Source organism: Paramisgurnus dabryanus, chromosome 18, assembly GCF_030506205.2.
Source record: "Paramisgurnus dabryanus chromosome 18, PD_genome_1.1, whole genome shotgun sequence".
In the NCBI taxonomy this organism is placed as follows: domain Eukaryota; kingdom Metazoa; phylum Chordata; class Actinopteri; order Cypriniformes; family Cobitidae; genus Paramisgurnus; species Paramisgurnus dabryanus.
Genome location: NC_133354.1, coordinates 4235911 through 4253517, shown reverse-complemented (window position 1 = coordinate 4253517; position 17607 = coordinate 4235911). Strand labels below are relative to the sequence as shown.

The window sequence follows — 17607 nt, the reverse complement described above, 5'->3', positions numbered from 1 at the left end:
AATTTAGTGTATTTATATCACTGTCTTAATGCAGTAAACAACGTAAAGAAAAGGCCTAAACTGAATTGACTTCATTCTCGAAATTATATTTTCGTTAAATAATGACTTTACTCTCGTTAAATAATTACTTCTGGTTAAATAACGACTTTATTTTCGAAAATATATTTATTCTGACTTTTTTCTCGTTAAATAATGACTTTACTCTCGCATTTTAATGACTTTAATCTCGAGATGGTTTTATTATTTTTATTTTAGCTTGGCCCTAATCCTCCTTCGTAGTCTGTACAGTATGTAGTTAGCAATTATATTTTTTTGTTTGTTGTTTCATTCAATGACAAGTTGTGCAATATCGCATTTAATTATTGCAGGCGATTCGATAGTTGGCTTGCTTGTTGGTGAACTACAGCTCTGTGTGGTAAAATACCAGATACGCATAACAATCACAAGCGATTTATCGTGCAGCCCTGGCTTATTGTATATTTGTTGTTTTTGACCTGTAACCTTTATAAATAAGATTATGACAACAGAAATACTATTTTAAATATTGTTCAAGTAAACAGTAATAAAGCTTTGTGACAATGTGGCTCTAAAGACTATTTTACTTATGTACCCACCAATGTCAAAATTAAACTTACGCCCTTTTTATTTAAGTTTCCTTTTCTCATCAAAGCCTTGCCCCCTCTTTTGATTATTCATATAAAAGCCACTGAAAGGGTTTGTGATTTTATTCACCTCCTGACAGACCAAAGATGGAACTGAAAATCTTCATTGTTCTCTTCTGCGCTCTTTTCACTGGAGGTACAAACAACAAAATCCTATTTAATGTTTTATTCGTTACAAAATAAATTTCTACCTCATTCTGTTTCTTTTTTCAGGACATTCACTCAAATGTTTTGAGTGTTCAGGTATAATGGGTTCTTGTGAAAGCAAAGTGACAACGTGTCCAGGCATTGCCACAGCTACATGTGGAAGTGCAACAATTGTGACCAACACTGGTGAGTTCAGTATGATGGAGGATAAATTTACTGAAATATTATAGACAACCAATGGAAATTAGGGTAATTTAACATGAATGTTAGCTTAACTCAACTGAATTTTTTTCATTATCCTAAACTGTAAAAAAATAACTAAAAAGCTCATCTGACATGTTTTTCTTCTAATCACTCTTAACAAATACTGCCATAAAACTGGTATTTCTGAATGGCGTGAGGCTGGGATTAAGCGGATTTGAACTGAAAGTGAAAGTATTAGAGGGTGTATGTAGTCTATAAGTGTTGAGAGCATGCGGTTAATATATGTTCTGCTACATTAATTCTGCAGCTTTTTTGCCCACCACACCTAAAATCGTCCCCACAGGTCTTGAATGAATGAATGATATATTTATTTTAGTGTCAAACAACATATGGTGCCCAGCCCTCATGGGCTTATTAGACACTACAGTAATACTTTCACCATTATCTCCAGATGGCCATAACATAACACAAAACGCATCCCAACACAATTGAACCACTAAAAATACACATACAAAAAGATTCGGCTTTTCATATGGGATACAAAATAGTTTGCCGCCGACACCAGGCCTTTTCTATAAATTTTGCCAAAGAAAAGACATCATTTTCAAACAGCCAACATAACATTTCCCCTTCATATTTCCAAAATATATCAGGATTTTTTAACTGAGCTGATTCAAACAGAGTATATACTAGTTATAGTATAAACTCTTGATATACTAGTTAAAGTAGATATACTGGCTGTGTCTTGTTTCAGAAGGTTGCGTAATGGGTATAATCTATGTCAGGACCAACCAAGATTTTTTTTTTATAAAAATATGCTCAAAAAATAAATTTAGAAATACAAAAATGTGTTCTATTTTAAAACAGAGTAGTTTATATTTTCATTGTTATTGAATTAAATGCAAGTTTAATTACAATCCCAAAATACCTGATATCAAATCCATTGTCAGAAATAGGACAAAACTGTTTGTGTGTCATTGACGACAACATTCAAGTGACTTTGTGACCCATCTGATCCCACTGTGGGACCCACTAGTAGGTTCCGACCCACAGTTTAAAAACCCCTGCTCTAAAGAATGTGATCTACGGAGGGTCCTTAACATTGAATTAAACGAGATGTCCTTAGGGCAGAAAAGGAAATAAAAAGTATAACTATGCTATACCAAAACATTTACAGCATCGTTGTGCTCTCACACCAGTTAAAGGAAAATTATTTCTAAATCCGTAAATAATTTTTTTAAACATTTTTTGGGGTGTACATACACTTTTAAAACAAATGTGTTAAAATAACACATATTTTGTCTAGTTAAGGAAAACACATCTAATGTGTTGTCCTTAACTTAAAACATATCTGTGTTATTTTTGGAACAACACACTTTGTGTTGTTTTAACACATCTTGTATTGATCACACTGTCTGTAAAAGTGCCACAAATTAGATATTTTATCATCATTTAAATTTCATGTTCATGATTTTTTAAAAGAAAAACTGCATTACTTCATTAATAGTCAGGGCCGCCTTAACCTAATGTGAGGCCCCGGGGCTAAGAGGTTTTGTAGGCCCCCCCTTCCCTTCGATTTATAGTCTAATTTTTTTTTTTAAAGTGTAATATCTAGGTAATCTACATCACAAAATGCATTAGTTTCTTTCGAGACATACAACTGTGAGTTTTCCCTCTTTGAGCCAGAAAACACCATAATATCATTATTAACATATCACTGAGCCCACTTGAGCATAAACACAAGACACTTTATTTAACAACCACACACAGCAACATGTGGTGATAATAAAACCAAAATGTGTGAAAGTATATATGTTTATAAGCTTTATATTTATATAGTTTTTGGAATATACAAATTTGCAGAAAATTGCCACTCACACTTAAATGCTCACCACAGTTTTAAAAATATAATAAGTTAAAGTTAGTTTTAACGTAAAAATGCATTAATGATAACAAAAGATAAGTCTTTATAGACAGAATCTTGTTAAATGCATTAATGATAACAAAAGATAAGTCTTTATAGACAGAATCTTGTTTTTTAATCAGTTATTTATTTTGTAGGCTACTGAAGATATAGTATGCATTGTATTTAGTACATAAGCATGTAAAACGACCAAGTATGAATATGCACAAGACAGACAGGGAACATACCTGTATATAAGATCTTTAGATAATGAGATTATAATGGTGCTATCAGGGGATGATCATTTGAGATGGTCTTGTCGCTCTTTACTTTCTTAGACTTGCACCTTTACCGTTGCGTCTCTTTCTCGTCTTTCTAAACCAACAGATGTATGTACTGTGAGCTAACGTCGCGTCAAACTACATCGCTCCAGCTGCGCACGCGTCACTGATATAAACGCGAGTAAACTTATAACAACTAACAGCATTATGTGCGGGAACTCCTTTCTTAATTTAGCGGCACAGTTTCTTGTGCACGTTTGGAGAGACTTCTGCATGCCAGAGACTCAGCTGCACGAGCACAGAGAGAGCGAGCGCGCGCGCACGAAAGAGAGAGAGACCTGCACCTCACTAGTGCTTATTATGAAATTTCAGAAATTACTCTTTCATTTGATGATGGATTATTTCCCGTTTCTCTGTCACACTCAGTCTAACGTGCAGGAATGTCAAGTTGACAACGCGCACTTAATTACATTACGCGGAATAAAAAATCTGTTACGTCTAACATTTTATTTCACGTTAAGTTACAACGGACCAATCAGCAGCCATGTAACGTGCAATTAGAATGATTGACAGAAAACCTGACAAGTTACAAAACAATATGACCTTTTCAGCTCATCATGAACGCAAACTTGGGAGGCCCTTGAACTTGGGAGGCCCCTGGGCTTCAGCCCAGGTAAGCCCGTGCATTAAGGCGGCCTTGTTAATAGTGTAAACAGTTTTTATCAGTTTTATGTTACTTGATATAAAAAGTTGTCCAAATCATGTGTGTAAGTGTCATTTAAATTTAAATTATTCAACAAAGGCAAATGTACTTAAAAACTATTTACATTTAAACACCGCATCTTTGGTCGTCTTTACAGCTGCCATCGACAACAATTTAAAAATTATAATAAAATATCTAATTTGTAGCACTTTTACAGACAGTGGGATCAACTATAATAATAAAATAATACTGTATATAATGTAGATAGTAATATTATGTATAGTTATATTACCATAATTATTTCCTCATTACCTTACTACAAATCTATGATAAAAATGTATGAACTTCTTATCCTCCTCTATCTCTCTATCAGATATCTTTTGTATGGGTGCCACAAACATTTCTCAAATTAATACAATATGTAAACACATTTTATTTTCAAATATATATATTTGGCTTATATATTTCTATGAGCTTTATAGGTTCGTGCCGCTCCATAAACGTTTAACTGTGAGGTCCACTCCCCCCCAAAAAATCTTAAAAAATCTAGCTATATATTTTAGTTCCGTCCGTATTTTAGTATCATAAATGTTTTTTCAGGGGTTTAGTTTCATGCTCAAATAGCATTAAAAACAACAAAAAGGAGAGTAAAGAAGGACTCTTTGCACTTAGAGGGTTTTGCAGCTAAAGACAGTCAAATTTGTTAAATACGAATGAAATTACTAAAGTGACATCTGTGAATTTCAGTTACTGACTTTTCAACACTTTTCAGTGCCATCACAAGGAATTACTAAACCTATAAGCATAAGAGCCTGATAAGTAAATGCTCATTTACAAGAAAACATGTCAGATTTTACATCTGAACTCCTCATAAACTAATGCAATTGAAGGGAGTTTCTTAAAAGCAGACTATTTGTGTGGGTATATTATTGATGAAACGAGTGAAATCTGACTCAAGAGTAAAAATCTGTGTTGTATTTCATTTCTTAAACCTCAAAATGTTCCCACAAGGTAAAAAATTTACTGTAAGTCCCCGATCTTTGTGGGGACCAATTTGTACCCACACGCACGCACGCACGCACACACAGACACACACAGAGCCGGCGCCAGACCATAACGAACAGGGGGGCATTTGGCTTCCAACGGGGGGGGCACGCAATAGCAACAATAACTTTCAAAAACAATACATTAAAACAACAAATACAGTGCAAGCACACACACACTCATACAACTGGTACAGACTGTCAGCTCATTTCCTGTATAAAAAGACCACAAACTATGCGCAAAACTATTGAACTTCGAACGCGACGTGAGCGCAAGCTTTGCTCTACGCAACAAAAAACCACCCTCGCGCGGCGCAAGCCATTGAAATGAATGGGTTTCATAGGGCAGCGCACACCGCGTCCTGGCTTGAAAAAAGCCGCTTTAACATAATCACGTCGTAATGCTGTTAACGGTCTATAGCCACACTTCACATTTAAGCTTACGTAATTTAAAACAATGCTTTAAAAAAGCTGAAGACGGCGTGTACGAACATAAACTTCCTTAAAACAGGGTCCTGTAGATTTGTAAATTCCACCTCGACCTCTAATCTCTGAGTTTGAGCCAGTCTGTGTTTGCATGAAGTCAGATGAAGCAGGCGCTGCTGATTCGTTCTAAATGTTCTAATATTCATATTTTACACGATCCATAAAATGCAGCGAAAAAACACGTTGCTAGTATCAAGTCACAAATATGCTAAAGACGTAAGACGGGTGAGACGCGGCAATACATCCAATCAGAGAAACTGGTCTATTTTAATTAAAGAAAACATATATCAACTATATTTTCCTCATTTGATTACATTACAAGTCATGAAACATTCAATGTTTAATTTATTTTAATTATTCTTGATATATATATAAAAAAAAACTGTTTGGGGGGCACTGCCCGCGAATGCCCCCCCTTGACGCCGGCCCTGCACACACACACACGTTTGCTTTACAAATCACAATGGTCTTGTGTTAAGCATTAAGCATATAATTTTTTTTTTAGGTGGCAATGAAGTTAAAATGCAGTCTAAGAGTTGTACAGTGACGGAGGCTTGTATAACTTCATCTATTAACTTCGGAGTTACAAGGACAGTTACATCTACACAATGCTGTAACTCAGACCTTTGTAATAGCAAAGACGCCCCAGGTATGTCTTTGATAAACAGATATTTGTTATTTGTTTTACACACACATATATATATATAATTTAGTATATATGCAGGCATTAAGCTAAGGTATTCCATAAAATAAAAGAATAAGATTTGTTTCATCTACAGATTCCAGCTCTAACAGCCTCAATGGAAAACAATGTTACTCCTGCGATGGACTGAGTTGCTTCAACATATTAAACTGTTTAGGAAACGAAGACTACTGCATTAAAGCTACAGGTGAGAATCAAGTCATTTTTCTGCATTATTATAGTTGATTAGGTTACATTTTTTAATTGCACTATTTGTAAGTGCATACCAATAGGACATACCAATATGTGATAACATGAATCAGAGAAGATGGTTTTCTGATAAACTTTAATCACAGAAATATATTTATCATATAGGCTATTTACGATAAAATTGTGAAATCCATAACCACGAGTATAATGTATGTATTCCGTATGTGTTTTATCAGATTTCTGTGTTGTCAAGTTTTGAATGATTCACTTAATACGCTTTTGTTTTCTTTACATTAGTACCTGGTGGGTCTGCTTCTCAGACTGTTAAAGGATGTGCCTCTAAATCTATCTGTGATGCCACATCACAAGCGAATGCAGGTTACATGAGCTTCTCATGCTGTAAGGGGAATCTGTGTAACGGTGCTAAGAGCGTCACACAGAATCTCCTCTTTCTCTTATGGCCACTCTTCTTCTTCATCCTGATCCACTGAATTCAGCAAAACTTTACTCTTTACAGCAGTAATGAGAGATATTGTGGTGGGATTAGTAAAAAAAGTGACATATTTTGGATTTAAAAACAATGTTTAATTTAATATTGCTTAATTTTCATTGTATTTTTGTTGTTATATTAGAAAAAATACAGCAAATAGAGAAAACATGAAATAAAATGTAACCACACCACTATACACTTGATTCAATTGTTTCCAATAAGCCTTTTTAAGCCTTAATATTTGACAATGATATTGTAATAAACATAGTTTCTAAACAAAGTTAACTAACTGTAATTATCGATATGCACCAGCAGATAGTCATACATATGCAGGCATGCATACATTTTTTAAAGGACACAAAAAAAAAAAATTCAAATTCCAGTGCTTTTAACACAATCAACATTGCAAAAAAACTGAGGGGAGGGGGTAATACAGATTTGTTCCTCAATGATCTCCTTGGTCAATGATCGTAGCCCCATTCAACAGCGGGTACCTTTTTATAGTATCTTAACAATTAAAATATTCACACCACAGGAACTGGGAACAATTTATTGGGACCCCCATTTTCAGGGACTAAATTAGCATTGACGAAGAGATTACCTGATGTATTATGTTTTCAACAGCAGGGACATGCACAGGGGGGTTTCTCAGGTTGCCTGGGCAACTGCCCATATGCCCTTCTCGACTCACTTTGCCTTTCCGAGGTGGAAAAAAATAAATCTTACTTTTATTTTGTTACACTGTGATGCGTTCCTTCGTTGCTGTATTTTAATTGATTGTGAAATGTGTATTTTATTTTGAAATTGCCGTCTTTCTCCAAGTGGAGCTTGCTGCAGAGCCAAATGGGCGGAGCTGGAGCTCCAGCTCCCCCTCGCTGAATCTGGTGGTCGTGGCAGCATCAAGTGCGCAGGTTTCAGCAGTAACAACATAAACAAGCGGCTTTGTGGTCATCACGTAACTTCCGGTAAACTCCACGAAGAATAAATAACAACAAAGTCCTTTTAAAGTAGTTTATTTATATAATAAGCAAAATAAGCAACACATAGATTACATTGGAACCCAAACTATTTGTTATTTTCGACGAGGTATTTGTTTAAGAGTTCATTTTCAGCAACTAGTCAGACCATTAAACAAACAGAAACCGGAAGTAAAGTTCGGACCAGCCGCTTGTCGCGTCACCGCACGTGCGCCCGGTGAAACGGTCTATAGGTAGACGCCCTATCGACCGCTACTGCCTACTGACGCGGTTGAGCCGTGGTGGGGCCGCCATTTTAGATTGGTCACCCGCTCCACTCAGTGTAATCTGTATGACAGGTGGAATGAGCTATCAGCGCATTTAATTAATCATATCTCAGTGAACACCGAACTGATTTTCACGCGGATTGTTTTGCTGGAAAGGTCATTCATGTATCTATGATACAGGACACATGGTTCAGCATATTTTAACCCCTTATGTGGCGCAAATTCCATTTGAGTGGTGGGTGACGACAATGTACATCTTTAAATGAATATTTCTTTGGGATTTTTTGGGCTAGAAGCCTAATCTTGGTCTTGTTTTAAAGAAGACAATTTAGGGTTTTTCACAGATGTGTAAGAAGGTGACAATATTAAATATAATTTTTTTTATAGCAGTTTACCTTAATTTTAATATACAAAAATAATGCAATAACATATTAATTTCATAAATAAAAGTATAAAAATGTTTCACACAATAAATAATGTGAACATGAAGCAATATGTCTCAAGTAGTTGTGATACAAATTTCAAGATAAAAGCATAAAAATGAGGTTTGTGTAATACTTTTAGTGGTTTACCAACAACTGCCACTAGATTTTGCTAGAAATTACTGTCACCGCATTATTATTAATGCAAAAAGGGTTTGAAATGTTAAAACTACATTCTGAGAGCTTTCCGATGATATATAGCTTGTCATGATTTTTTAGGTTTAGAGTAAGGGTTTAGTGTTATAATATGCAAAAACAAATCTGGCCTACCTGTGGGCCCGTAACCTTTTAGAAACAGACCCTCACTATGTCATAATTTCCCCAAATGGTAATGAAATATGAAAATTATACTCTTTGAGCTTTCCAACAATATATAGTTTGTCAAGATTTAGGTTTAGAATAGGGTATAAGTGTTACAAACAGTAATGTGGACAGCGCCACTTAATATTCATAGTAGGAATGAAAGAATATTCACTAAACAGTAATAAAATATTCTAATATAAGATATCAAGTGAGCAGACGTCCAAAATCAAAATATGTGATGTAGGATATAAGATATTTTATAAATCAAACATTGTAAATATGATAAAGATGCAGAAACATATAGTTGCAGTAAAATAAGATATTTTAATAAGGTGAAGAAACAATTTAAAATGATTTGTTACTCTCTCTCTCTCTCTCTCTCTCACTCTCTCTCACACATACACACACACACACACACACACACACACACACACACACACACACACACACACACACACACACACACACACACACACACACACACACACACACACACACATTCTGGTTTCCATGTTTTGTGGGGACATTCCATAGACGTAATGCATTTTATACTGTACAAACTGTATATTCTATTCCCCTTACCTGCCCCATTCCCTAACCCCAACCATCACAAAAACCTTTCTTGTACCTTAGATTTTCAATAAACATCATCTTGTTTGATTTATAAGCTTGTTTCCTCATGGGGACATCAAAATGTCCCCACAAGGTCACAAAAACACTGGTATTCCTATCTTTGTGGGGACAATTGGTCCCCACAACGTGATAATTCACACACACACACACACACACACACACACACACACACACACACACACACACACACACACACACACACACACACACACACACACACACACACACACACACACACACACACACACACACACACACACACACACACACACACACACACACACACACACAAACCCTTGAAAGAGGACTGTTTTGCAGAGCTTCTTACCAGTGCTCCCTTTCTGTAGTTCAAGAGAGGTGAGTTTGGCAACATGGTGGAGCCTTATCTTTAAAAACAGACATAACCAATGACAACAAGTCAGACTGATGTTTGTCGATTCCAAACTGGGTCTCCTCAATGTGCTCCCTACGAAGAAAAACAGCCTCTGTTCCAGATCCTCCCGCACAACGTGAATGACTTTTGACATCTTAGCTTGTTAAAGCTCGGCGGATCACGCAGCTCACAGCACCTTATAATAATAATAATACACATTTATATAGCGCCTTACACAATACTCACAACAGAAAAACTCTTGTAATTATTACTTTACTTTATCCCACCTCACCCTGCAGGGTGAACACCGGCTGGTGCAGTAAATATAGCTTAGCGAACGTTAGCTGGCTACGATTTTAGTACAGTGTAATATCCTTGCAATTGGTAAAGGTAAAGCGGACAACGGTATAACTTTTAGAGTCTTTACTCAAAACGTAGGGACAACGTGATACATGAGCAAGATCACTTCCTTATATGTCTATCACATGACCTATGACCACCCCATACTACCAAATGAATCACCACTGCCCCCTAGAGACCACTCCAATATCCAGTAACAGAGATATTCCCATTTACTACATTCCTCCCCCCTTAAGCAAATACATCCTACCACAAATTTATAATATTGCAATAAACATGCATTAATAGGCTCAAATTAACCCTAAGAGTGAAAACACACATAGTCCTTCAAACAACTAGGCTTCACACAAGGTCTCACCGACCGACGTTACTGGTACAGTCAAAGTGGGCGACGGTTTTTGAGTACCAGGAGATGACATGTCCAATACGGCCGGGGTAGCATATTCGGCCTCAGATTCTGTCACATCCTGAGCGCTTGTCTCTGACATACAGTCATTTCCCTCAGGCCTGGGACTCTCTGCCGCTGCACAAGCTGCTGCAGATACCTCAGGCAGGTCTAGGGGTTCCAGGAACTTTGGTTCCTCCCAGTCCTTGTCCTCAGAACTTGCCAATATCTGATCTACATGTCTGCGCACAATGCTACCATACACTAACATGACTTTGTAGGAGACCGGCCAGTCATCTTTGTAATGAACCCGGGGATCCACTTAGGACCGTGATTGAAATTCCTTGTGATCACCGCATCTCCCCAGGGCCAGATTAACACTTTGTTATACCCTGGGCAACAATATTCAAGGGCCCCATCATCACGACCCCAGGATCACCATAATATGGTCATATACAGAGTATATTACTGTATTATACAGAACATATACTCAATACTTCAAATTCTAACTGTCATCAGGTGTATTTTGATTTACAAATATTTAAATGCTCATACAAATGCACTACTATGTCCCCTATCAAAGACATTCACTCACATATGATGCTATGAAAACAAAACACATCAGCATAATCTCCGGGCTGTAAACGTAAACTGGCGGTGTAGAAAAGTCCTAGCTAACTTAGCTGAGTTGTCCTCGTCGTTTACGGAAGCTCACTTAACAGAACTTTTTAATTAATACACATTTAAGATGACCATGGATTAACTCTAATTTGCATAGTCATTGATATAAAAAGCTTATTTTTTGCATATACAAGCATTGTCTAAAAATGAAAATAGGCTTTTACTTAATTATTTAGCAAGACCATCATATAGCCTAATATTAGACACCCAAACCAAAGTGAAGAAAATGATCTTTAATTTGCAAGTCTGAACTGAACATCAACGCAGACACGATTTCCTGACAGAAGTTTAAGATCATATAGGCTACATCTTGAACGTAGATATATAAATGAACACAGGGAAAGGAAGTTTAACACTGTGAAGCACAAGCAAACATGCTGGAAGGCAGATAAAAACCATCAGGACATAAACACCGGCTTATTTTATTTTATTGGAGCCTTACCTCCAGATAAAATAATAAACTGGATTGATGATTTAAATGTTGTTTACTCACATGTGCGTTGTTAACTCTCTGGATTTTATGTTGTGCACTGCTCCACTCGTTCACTTCTCTGGACTGTTTGTTTACAGTGTCATGTGTGCAGCAACACTGCAGGTTCGACTTCATTTGGCGCTAAGCAGACCTCTTGGTGATGTCAAAGTACCGCGAGAGCGATTCAAAGCAGATTTCTCCATGTGATAACTGGAATCGCTCTCGCGCTACTTAGCTGTTATGCGGCTTTCACATAGGATGCGGTGTGCGCTGCGCTCGCCGCTGGGTTCGGCGCAGCCAAGCGATTTGTGCTCTGATGGCCAGACCAAAGTAGGCGGGGTTTTCAATAAATTACTACAGTGTTAATATTTGCGTTAAAAAGTCGACGAGGAATACAGAGACTGATGTTGCTCGTCTCCATTTCACGTTACTTTCAGCATACCTACAACAAGCTGCTTGACTTAAAACACACCTGACATGCCAACTTGAATTGCTACGTGTTTCCATGACAAGGCTTTCCTTCCGATGTCTCTGTAGGAGCATAAACTTGTATTATAAAGCTCTGAGAATCCCGAGTATAAGCTTTCGTCCATTTTGCTTGTTTGGATGCCCCGTTTCTATTGGCCGCGCGGGTTATCGTCACAGAGCGCAGCGCAAAAGTTAAACTATTTTGAACTTTGACCGCGGCGTGAGCGCAAGCTGCGCTCCGCTGCGCTCGCGCTTTGCTCGGCGCAACAAAAAACCGCCTTCGCGCGGCGCAAGCTATTGAAATGAATGGGTTTCATAGCGCAGCGCAGCGCACACCACATCCTATGTGAAAGCCGCATCACTCGCCCGTAGGTTCTCTGCTCCCCAGTCACTTTCGCGCCGCTATAGTTATTTGATTTCATACGCCGATCGGATCGCGCAGATACCTGTGTATCACGTAGACTACACCACTGTTTATACTTTACATTTTCAATGTCCTTTTTTTTTATTTCCGCTTCGCCCTCCCACTTAGCTTCTCCATGTCTCGTCTTTTTTTTTTTGTAGCAACGCTACAATCTTTGACCGACCTCATGCGGACTGACCAATGAGGAGAGGGTCTTAACTTGAGGCCCTCTCTTCATTGATCAGTCCGCATGAGACTCAACCGCTCTCAACTCACGTTCAAAGTCATAGGCAGCGCAGCGTCTCTCTTTGCAGCGCAAAAGCCTGTGTTGACAGTTTGTTTAATATAAAGTGGCCAGCGGGAGATTACCAGACACAGTATTTTGCTCGTGCCCTTGCTGCCCTGGGCCCTTGGGAGGTCTTGGGCCCCTGGGCAATTGCCCAGTTGCCCGTATGGTTAATCCGGCCCTGCGTTTCCCACCTGGAAACTTCTTCCCAACACTTGGTTGTCATGATGTTTCTTTTGAATATTTTGTTTCCGTTCCACCTTCATTCTGCGGTCGGGATGTATCCTGTCAAACATTGATCTTAACTTCCTTCCTTGTAACAATTCAGCCGGCGACAGGCCCGTGGTGGACTGTGGTGTAATAAGGTAACTAAACAGTACTCTTGCCACTTTAGTGTTCAGGCTTCCGCCAGCTGCTTTCTTCATCATTGCTTTAAAAGTTTGGACGGCACGCTCTTCACAGCCATTGGAGGAAGCATGATAAGGTGCAGAAGTGATGTGTTCAATCCCATTTTTTCTTCAAACGCTGTATTCACGAAGCAAGATCCGTTATCTGCCACAATTGTCTCTGGTATACCATGATTGCTAAAACTCTTCCTTAGATATTCAATCGTAATGGTTGACGTAGCAGACATTACGGGATAAGCATCCATCCATTTTGAGTGTGGGTCCATCAGGATCAAAAACATGTGACCCATAAAAGGTCCTGCATAATCAATGTGTAACCTTTGCCAGGGTTTGCTGGGCCACTCCCAGGGATGCAGTGGTGCTAAAGCTGACGAATTGCGATGTTCTTGACATGTGACACATCTTTTAACTACACTTTCAATGTCTGCATCCAACTTCGGCCACCAAAAATAGCTGCACGCTAAAGCTTTCATTCTAGTGATACCAATGTGTCCGTGATGTAGCTGCTGTAACAAAACGTCTCGCCCTGGTGGCGGCACCACTACACCACAGTACACATCCATCTTGTACACTTAATTCTGTTTTCCTCACAACATAAGAAAAAACTGAGTCCTGTACTTGTGGTGGCCACCCATGCTGAATGAACTGGGCCACTCTGGACATCACAGGGTCTCTACATGTCCATCTTTTCATTTCCACTGCTGAGATGAGGGCTACATTTTCCATCATCAACACACGTTCTTCTTGCTCTCCCTCGACAGACTGCTGAGGTAGAGGAAGCCGACTCAACGCATCTGCGTTACTATGGTGTTTCCCTGGCTTATAAACCATCTCATATTCATATGCTCTCAAGGTTACTATGCATCGCTGTATAAGATGAGAAGCCATTTGGGGCACTGCTTTCATTTCATTGAAGAGGGCCAGTAAAGGTTTGTGGTGAGTACAAATGACAAACTTTCTTACATATAAATATATATGAAAGCGCTGAATGCCGAACATTACTGCTAGGCCTTCTTTATCTAGTTGAGAGTAATTCACTTCAGCGGCTGTTAAAGTACTGGACATGAAGCTGATTGGTTTCTCTTGCCCACTTGCTAGGCAATGCGACAAGACCACCCCCACCCCATAAGGGGAAGCGTCACAAGACAGGATCAGATCTTTTTGGCTATCATAATGTACCAACACCTCTTATGACTGCATGAGTCGCTTAGATTCCTCAAAAGCTTTTTCCTGTTCTGCTTTCCGTTTCCAGGGGGTTTCCTTTTTAAGCAATCCAAGTAACGGTGATAACAATGTTGACAGGTTTGGCAGGAACCAGTTGTAGTAATTATGCAGTCCCAAGTACGCTCTCAATTCTGTGACATTGGTCGGAGTGGGGGCTTCTTGTATTGCCCGAACCTTATGTGTCAACGGGTGAAGACCAGAGGCATCCACTTTATAGCCTAGGAACTCCGCTTCCTGTTCCATTAATACACATTTGTTGCGTTTCAAGCGAAGACCTGCTTCCTGCAATCGTGTTAATACCTGATTTAATGTTGTCAGATGGACTTGGTCATTCTGAACCGTCAGCAGAATGTCGTCCAGGTATACAGCTACATTCGGAATGCCAGCTAACAAACTCTCCATCAGTCGTTGGAATATGGCTGGACTGGAAGAAACACCAAATGGAAGACGATTCACCTGGAACAAACCTTTGTGCGTATTAATAGTTACATATGGCTTTGATGACTCCTCAAGCACTACTAAGCATGACTCAGATCTAGTTTACTGAACTTTTTCACCACCTGACAACTTCTCAAACAAATCATCCAATTTCCGTATTGGATACTGCTCCAGCTTCGAAGCTTGGTCAACGGTGAGTTTGTAGTCTTCACAGATACACACGGAACCATCAGGTTTTAACACAGGCACAACTGGTGCAGCCCACTCTGAAAACTTCACGGGCTCAATAACCCCTTGATTTATGAGTCTCTCCAACTCCATCTCCAGCTTCTTCCTCATGGCATAAGGGACTGGCCTGGGTTTATAAAACTTTGGAGCCATGTTTTCAACCACATACATTTTTGCTGGCGGCCCTCTCCAGGTTCCCAGTTCCTCCTTAAAAACTTCTTCCTTCTGCCTTAAAACCGCCTGCAATGTCAGTTCTGGCTGCTGTATCTTATTTATAAGGACACAGTTCATTCCCAGCTCCTTCATCCATGCCCTGCCTAACAGGTTAGGTCCTGTGGTGGCTACTGGTAGCTGCTTAACATGGTCTTTATACTTCACAGTAACTTCTGCTGCTCCCAGTGTCGGTACTTTTTCTCCCGTATAGGTTTTCATACTTACTGCACAGTCCTTCAACTCTGGGGCAGGGGCGTGTCTAGAGGGGGGGCATGGGGTGGCACCGCCCCCCCTTGGAATATGATTGGCCCCCCCTGGTGCCCCCCCTCCAATCTCATTGGGCCAGCTAGATTTACTGTCAACCTGAAAATGCCCACCGCACCATTGGACCAGAGAGCTGTCAATCACTGTTTGATTTGAGACTCGTGCGAACGCGAAGACGAAGCGAGCAGAGTAGTTGCTCGTTTTTAAAACAGGAGGAAAGAGATACCATGACACCCATCACACCATTGGACCAGTTGTCAGACACCCACCACACCATTGGACCAGTTGTCAATCACTGTTTGATTTGACTCGCTCGAACGCGAAGGCGAAGCGAGCACAGTAGTTGCGCGTTTTTAAAACAAGAGGAAAAAGACACCACGACACCCACCGCACAATTGGACCAGTTGTCAATCACTGTTTGATTTGAGACTCGTGCAAACGAGAAGGAGGGCGCCCCGCCACAGACTCAACAGCCGCCACAGACTCAACACTGGCACAAATCAAAAAGATTTTCCATGATTACCATTTACATTTTATTTTACTATTTAAAACGGCTTCATGTGCTTTTGCAAGCGCTCAGCAGCGCCTCTCTCTCTCTCTCTCTCTCGCGTGCACGCTTTCTCACTGCTGCGTGCGGAACCTCGACAGTGCCTCTCTAAAACTGAGTGAAGGAGTTAAAAGTTGGCGGTGTTTCCACCTGGGTTCCTCTGTGGTCTTTTCACGTAAAAGTTAACAGCCAACAGATGTTACTGACAGAGAATACGGTTGATCGAGTATTATGACTTAACGAAAGGTTAGTGTTTTCCCCCCCACACACACACACACACCAGTTCTCTGTGTACGAGCTCTCTCTCTCCCTCCCTATGGTGCGGTATGCGCGCGCACGCTTAACAGTATTCTCTGATATTTTTGAATTTGCGCTGAATTGCTATGCGCGATCTACAATAAAACTATCACTCGCATTTAAAATTAAAAGCGCTCATAAACACAATCAGATGAGAAGAGCAACCTTGCATGAGACACACAGGTAATCCGAAATCACCTCGTATCAGCTCTTCAATGTAAATTGTATCAGACAATGTCACATTTAAATTAGGATTTTAGCAGTATAAAGTAACAGCTGGTTGGATTAAACACGAGGTGTTATTGGGTCGTGTTAGTCACTAGCTTAAACTCTTTCTTGTTGTCTGACAACAGAACAGATAATATGTAAAAAATAGCATTCAGTTGTGTTAAAATACAATATAGGCTAATAAACAATGAAAGTCAGATCAGACAGAGTAGAAAAACAAAATCCTGATATGTCAGAATGTTAACTAATACCAGCTACACGCAATGTACTTAAAGGAACAGTTCACTTAATTTAAATGGTCATATACATAAACTTGTTTCAAACCTGTATGAGTTTCTTTCTTCTGCTGAACACAAAAAAGAAAAGAGTTAAGAATGTCTGTAACCAAAATCAGTTGATGGATTCCATTGACTTCATATGTAGGAACAAAATAACATGCAGTCAATGGGGTTCATCAACTTTCTGGCTACTAAGATTCTTCAAAATATTTTATTTTGTGTTCAGCAGAAGAAAAACTCATACAGGTGTGAAATAACTTTAGGATGAGTAAATTATGACAATTTATTTAAAGTGAACTATTCTGGAACAGAACTGTTGTTTAATCCACGCAAAATACAAAAAATTAATACCATCTATATTAGAGCACGTGGCATTGCACAAGAACCATGCTTAATATTTTCTAAACCAGTATTTATTTTCATTTGAATTTTTTGATTGGCCCCCCCTGACTGGTTCTTGGTCCCCCCTGTGCCCCCCCATTTATAAAATCCTGGAATCGCCCCTGCTCTGGGGTGCCACCTGTTTTCTATAACTTATTATAGTCCATCTTTGACAAAATTGTTACACTACAGCCAATATTCA

At 39.1% G+C, this 17607-nt stretch overlaps 1 protein-coding gene across 1 annotated transcript; it reads left to right on the top strand.

The window, feature by feature from the left end:
• Window positions 1–665: 665 nt before the first annotated feature.
• Window positions 666–7007, top strand: LOC135721792 (uncharacterized). The gene is made up of 5 exons (XM_065244248.1): window positions 666–798; window positions 876–995; window positions 5935–6078; window positions 6209–6319; window positions 6619–7007. Exons 1-5 carry the CDS (start codon window positions 750–752, stop codon window positions 6810–6812), a joined length of 618 nt encoding a protein of 205 aa, XP_065100320.1. The 5' UTR covers window positions 666–749; the 3' UTR covers window positions 6813–7007.
• The last annotated feature ends 10600 nt before the right edge of the window (window positions 7008–17607 follow it).

Coding starts and splice junctions, on each gene's coding strand:
- LOC135721792 (XM_065244248.1), top strand. CDS start 750: ATGGAACTGAAAATCTTCATTGTTCTCTTCTGCGCTCTTTTCACTGGA. Junction 6,079..6,208: donor TAATAGCAAAGACGCCCCAG/GTATGTCTTTGA, acceptor TTTCATCTACAG/ATTCCAGCTCTAACAGCCTC. Junction 6,320..6,618: donor CTACTGCATTAAAGCTACAG/GTGAGAATCAAG, acceptor TCTTTACATTAG/TACCTGGTGGGTCTGCTTCT.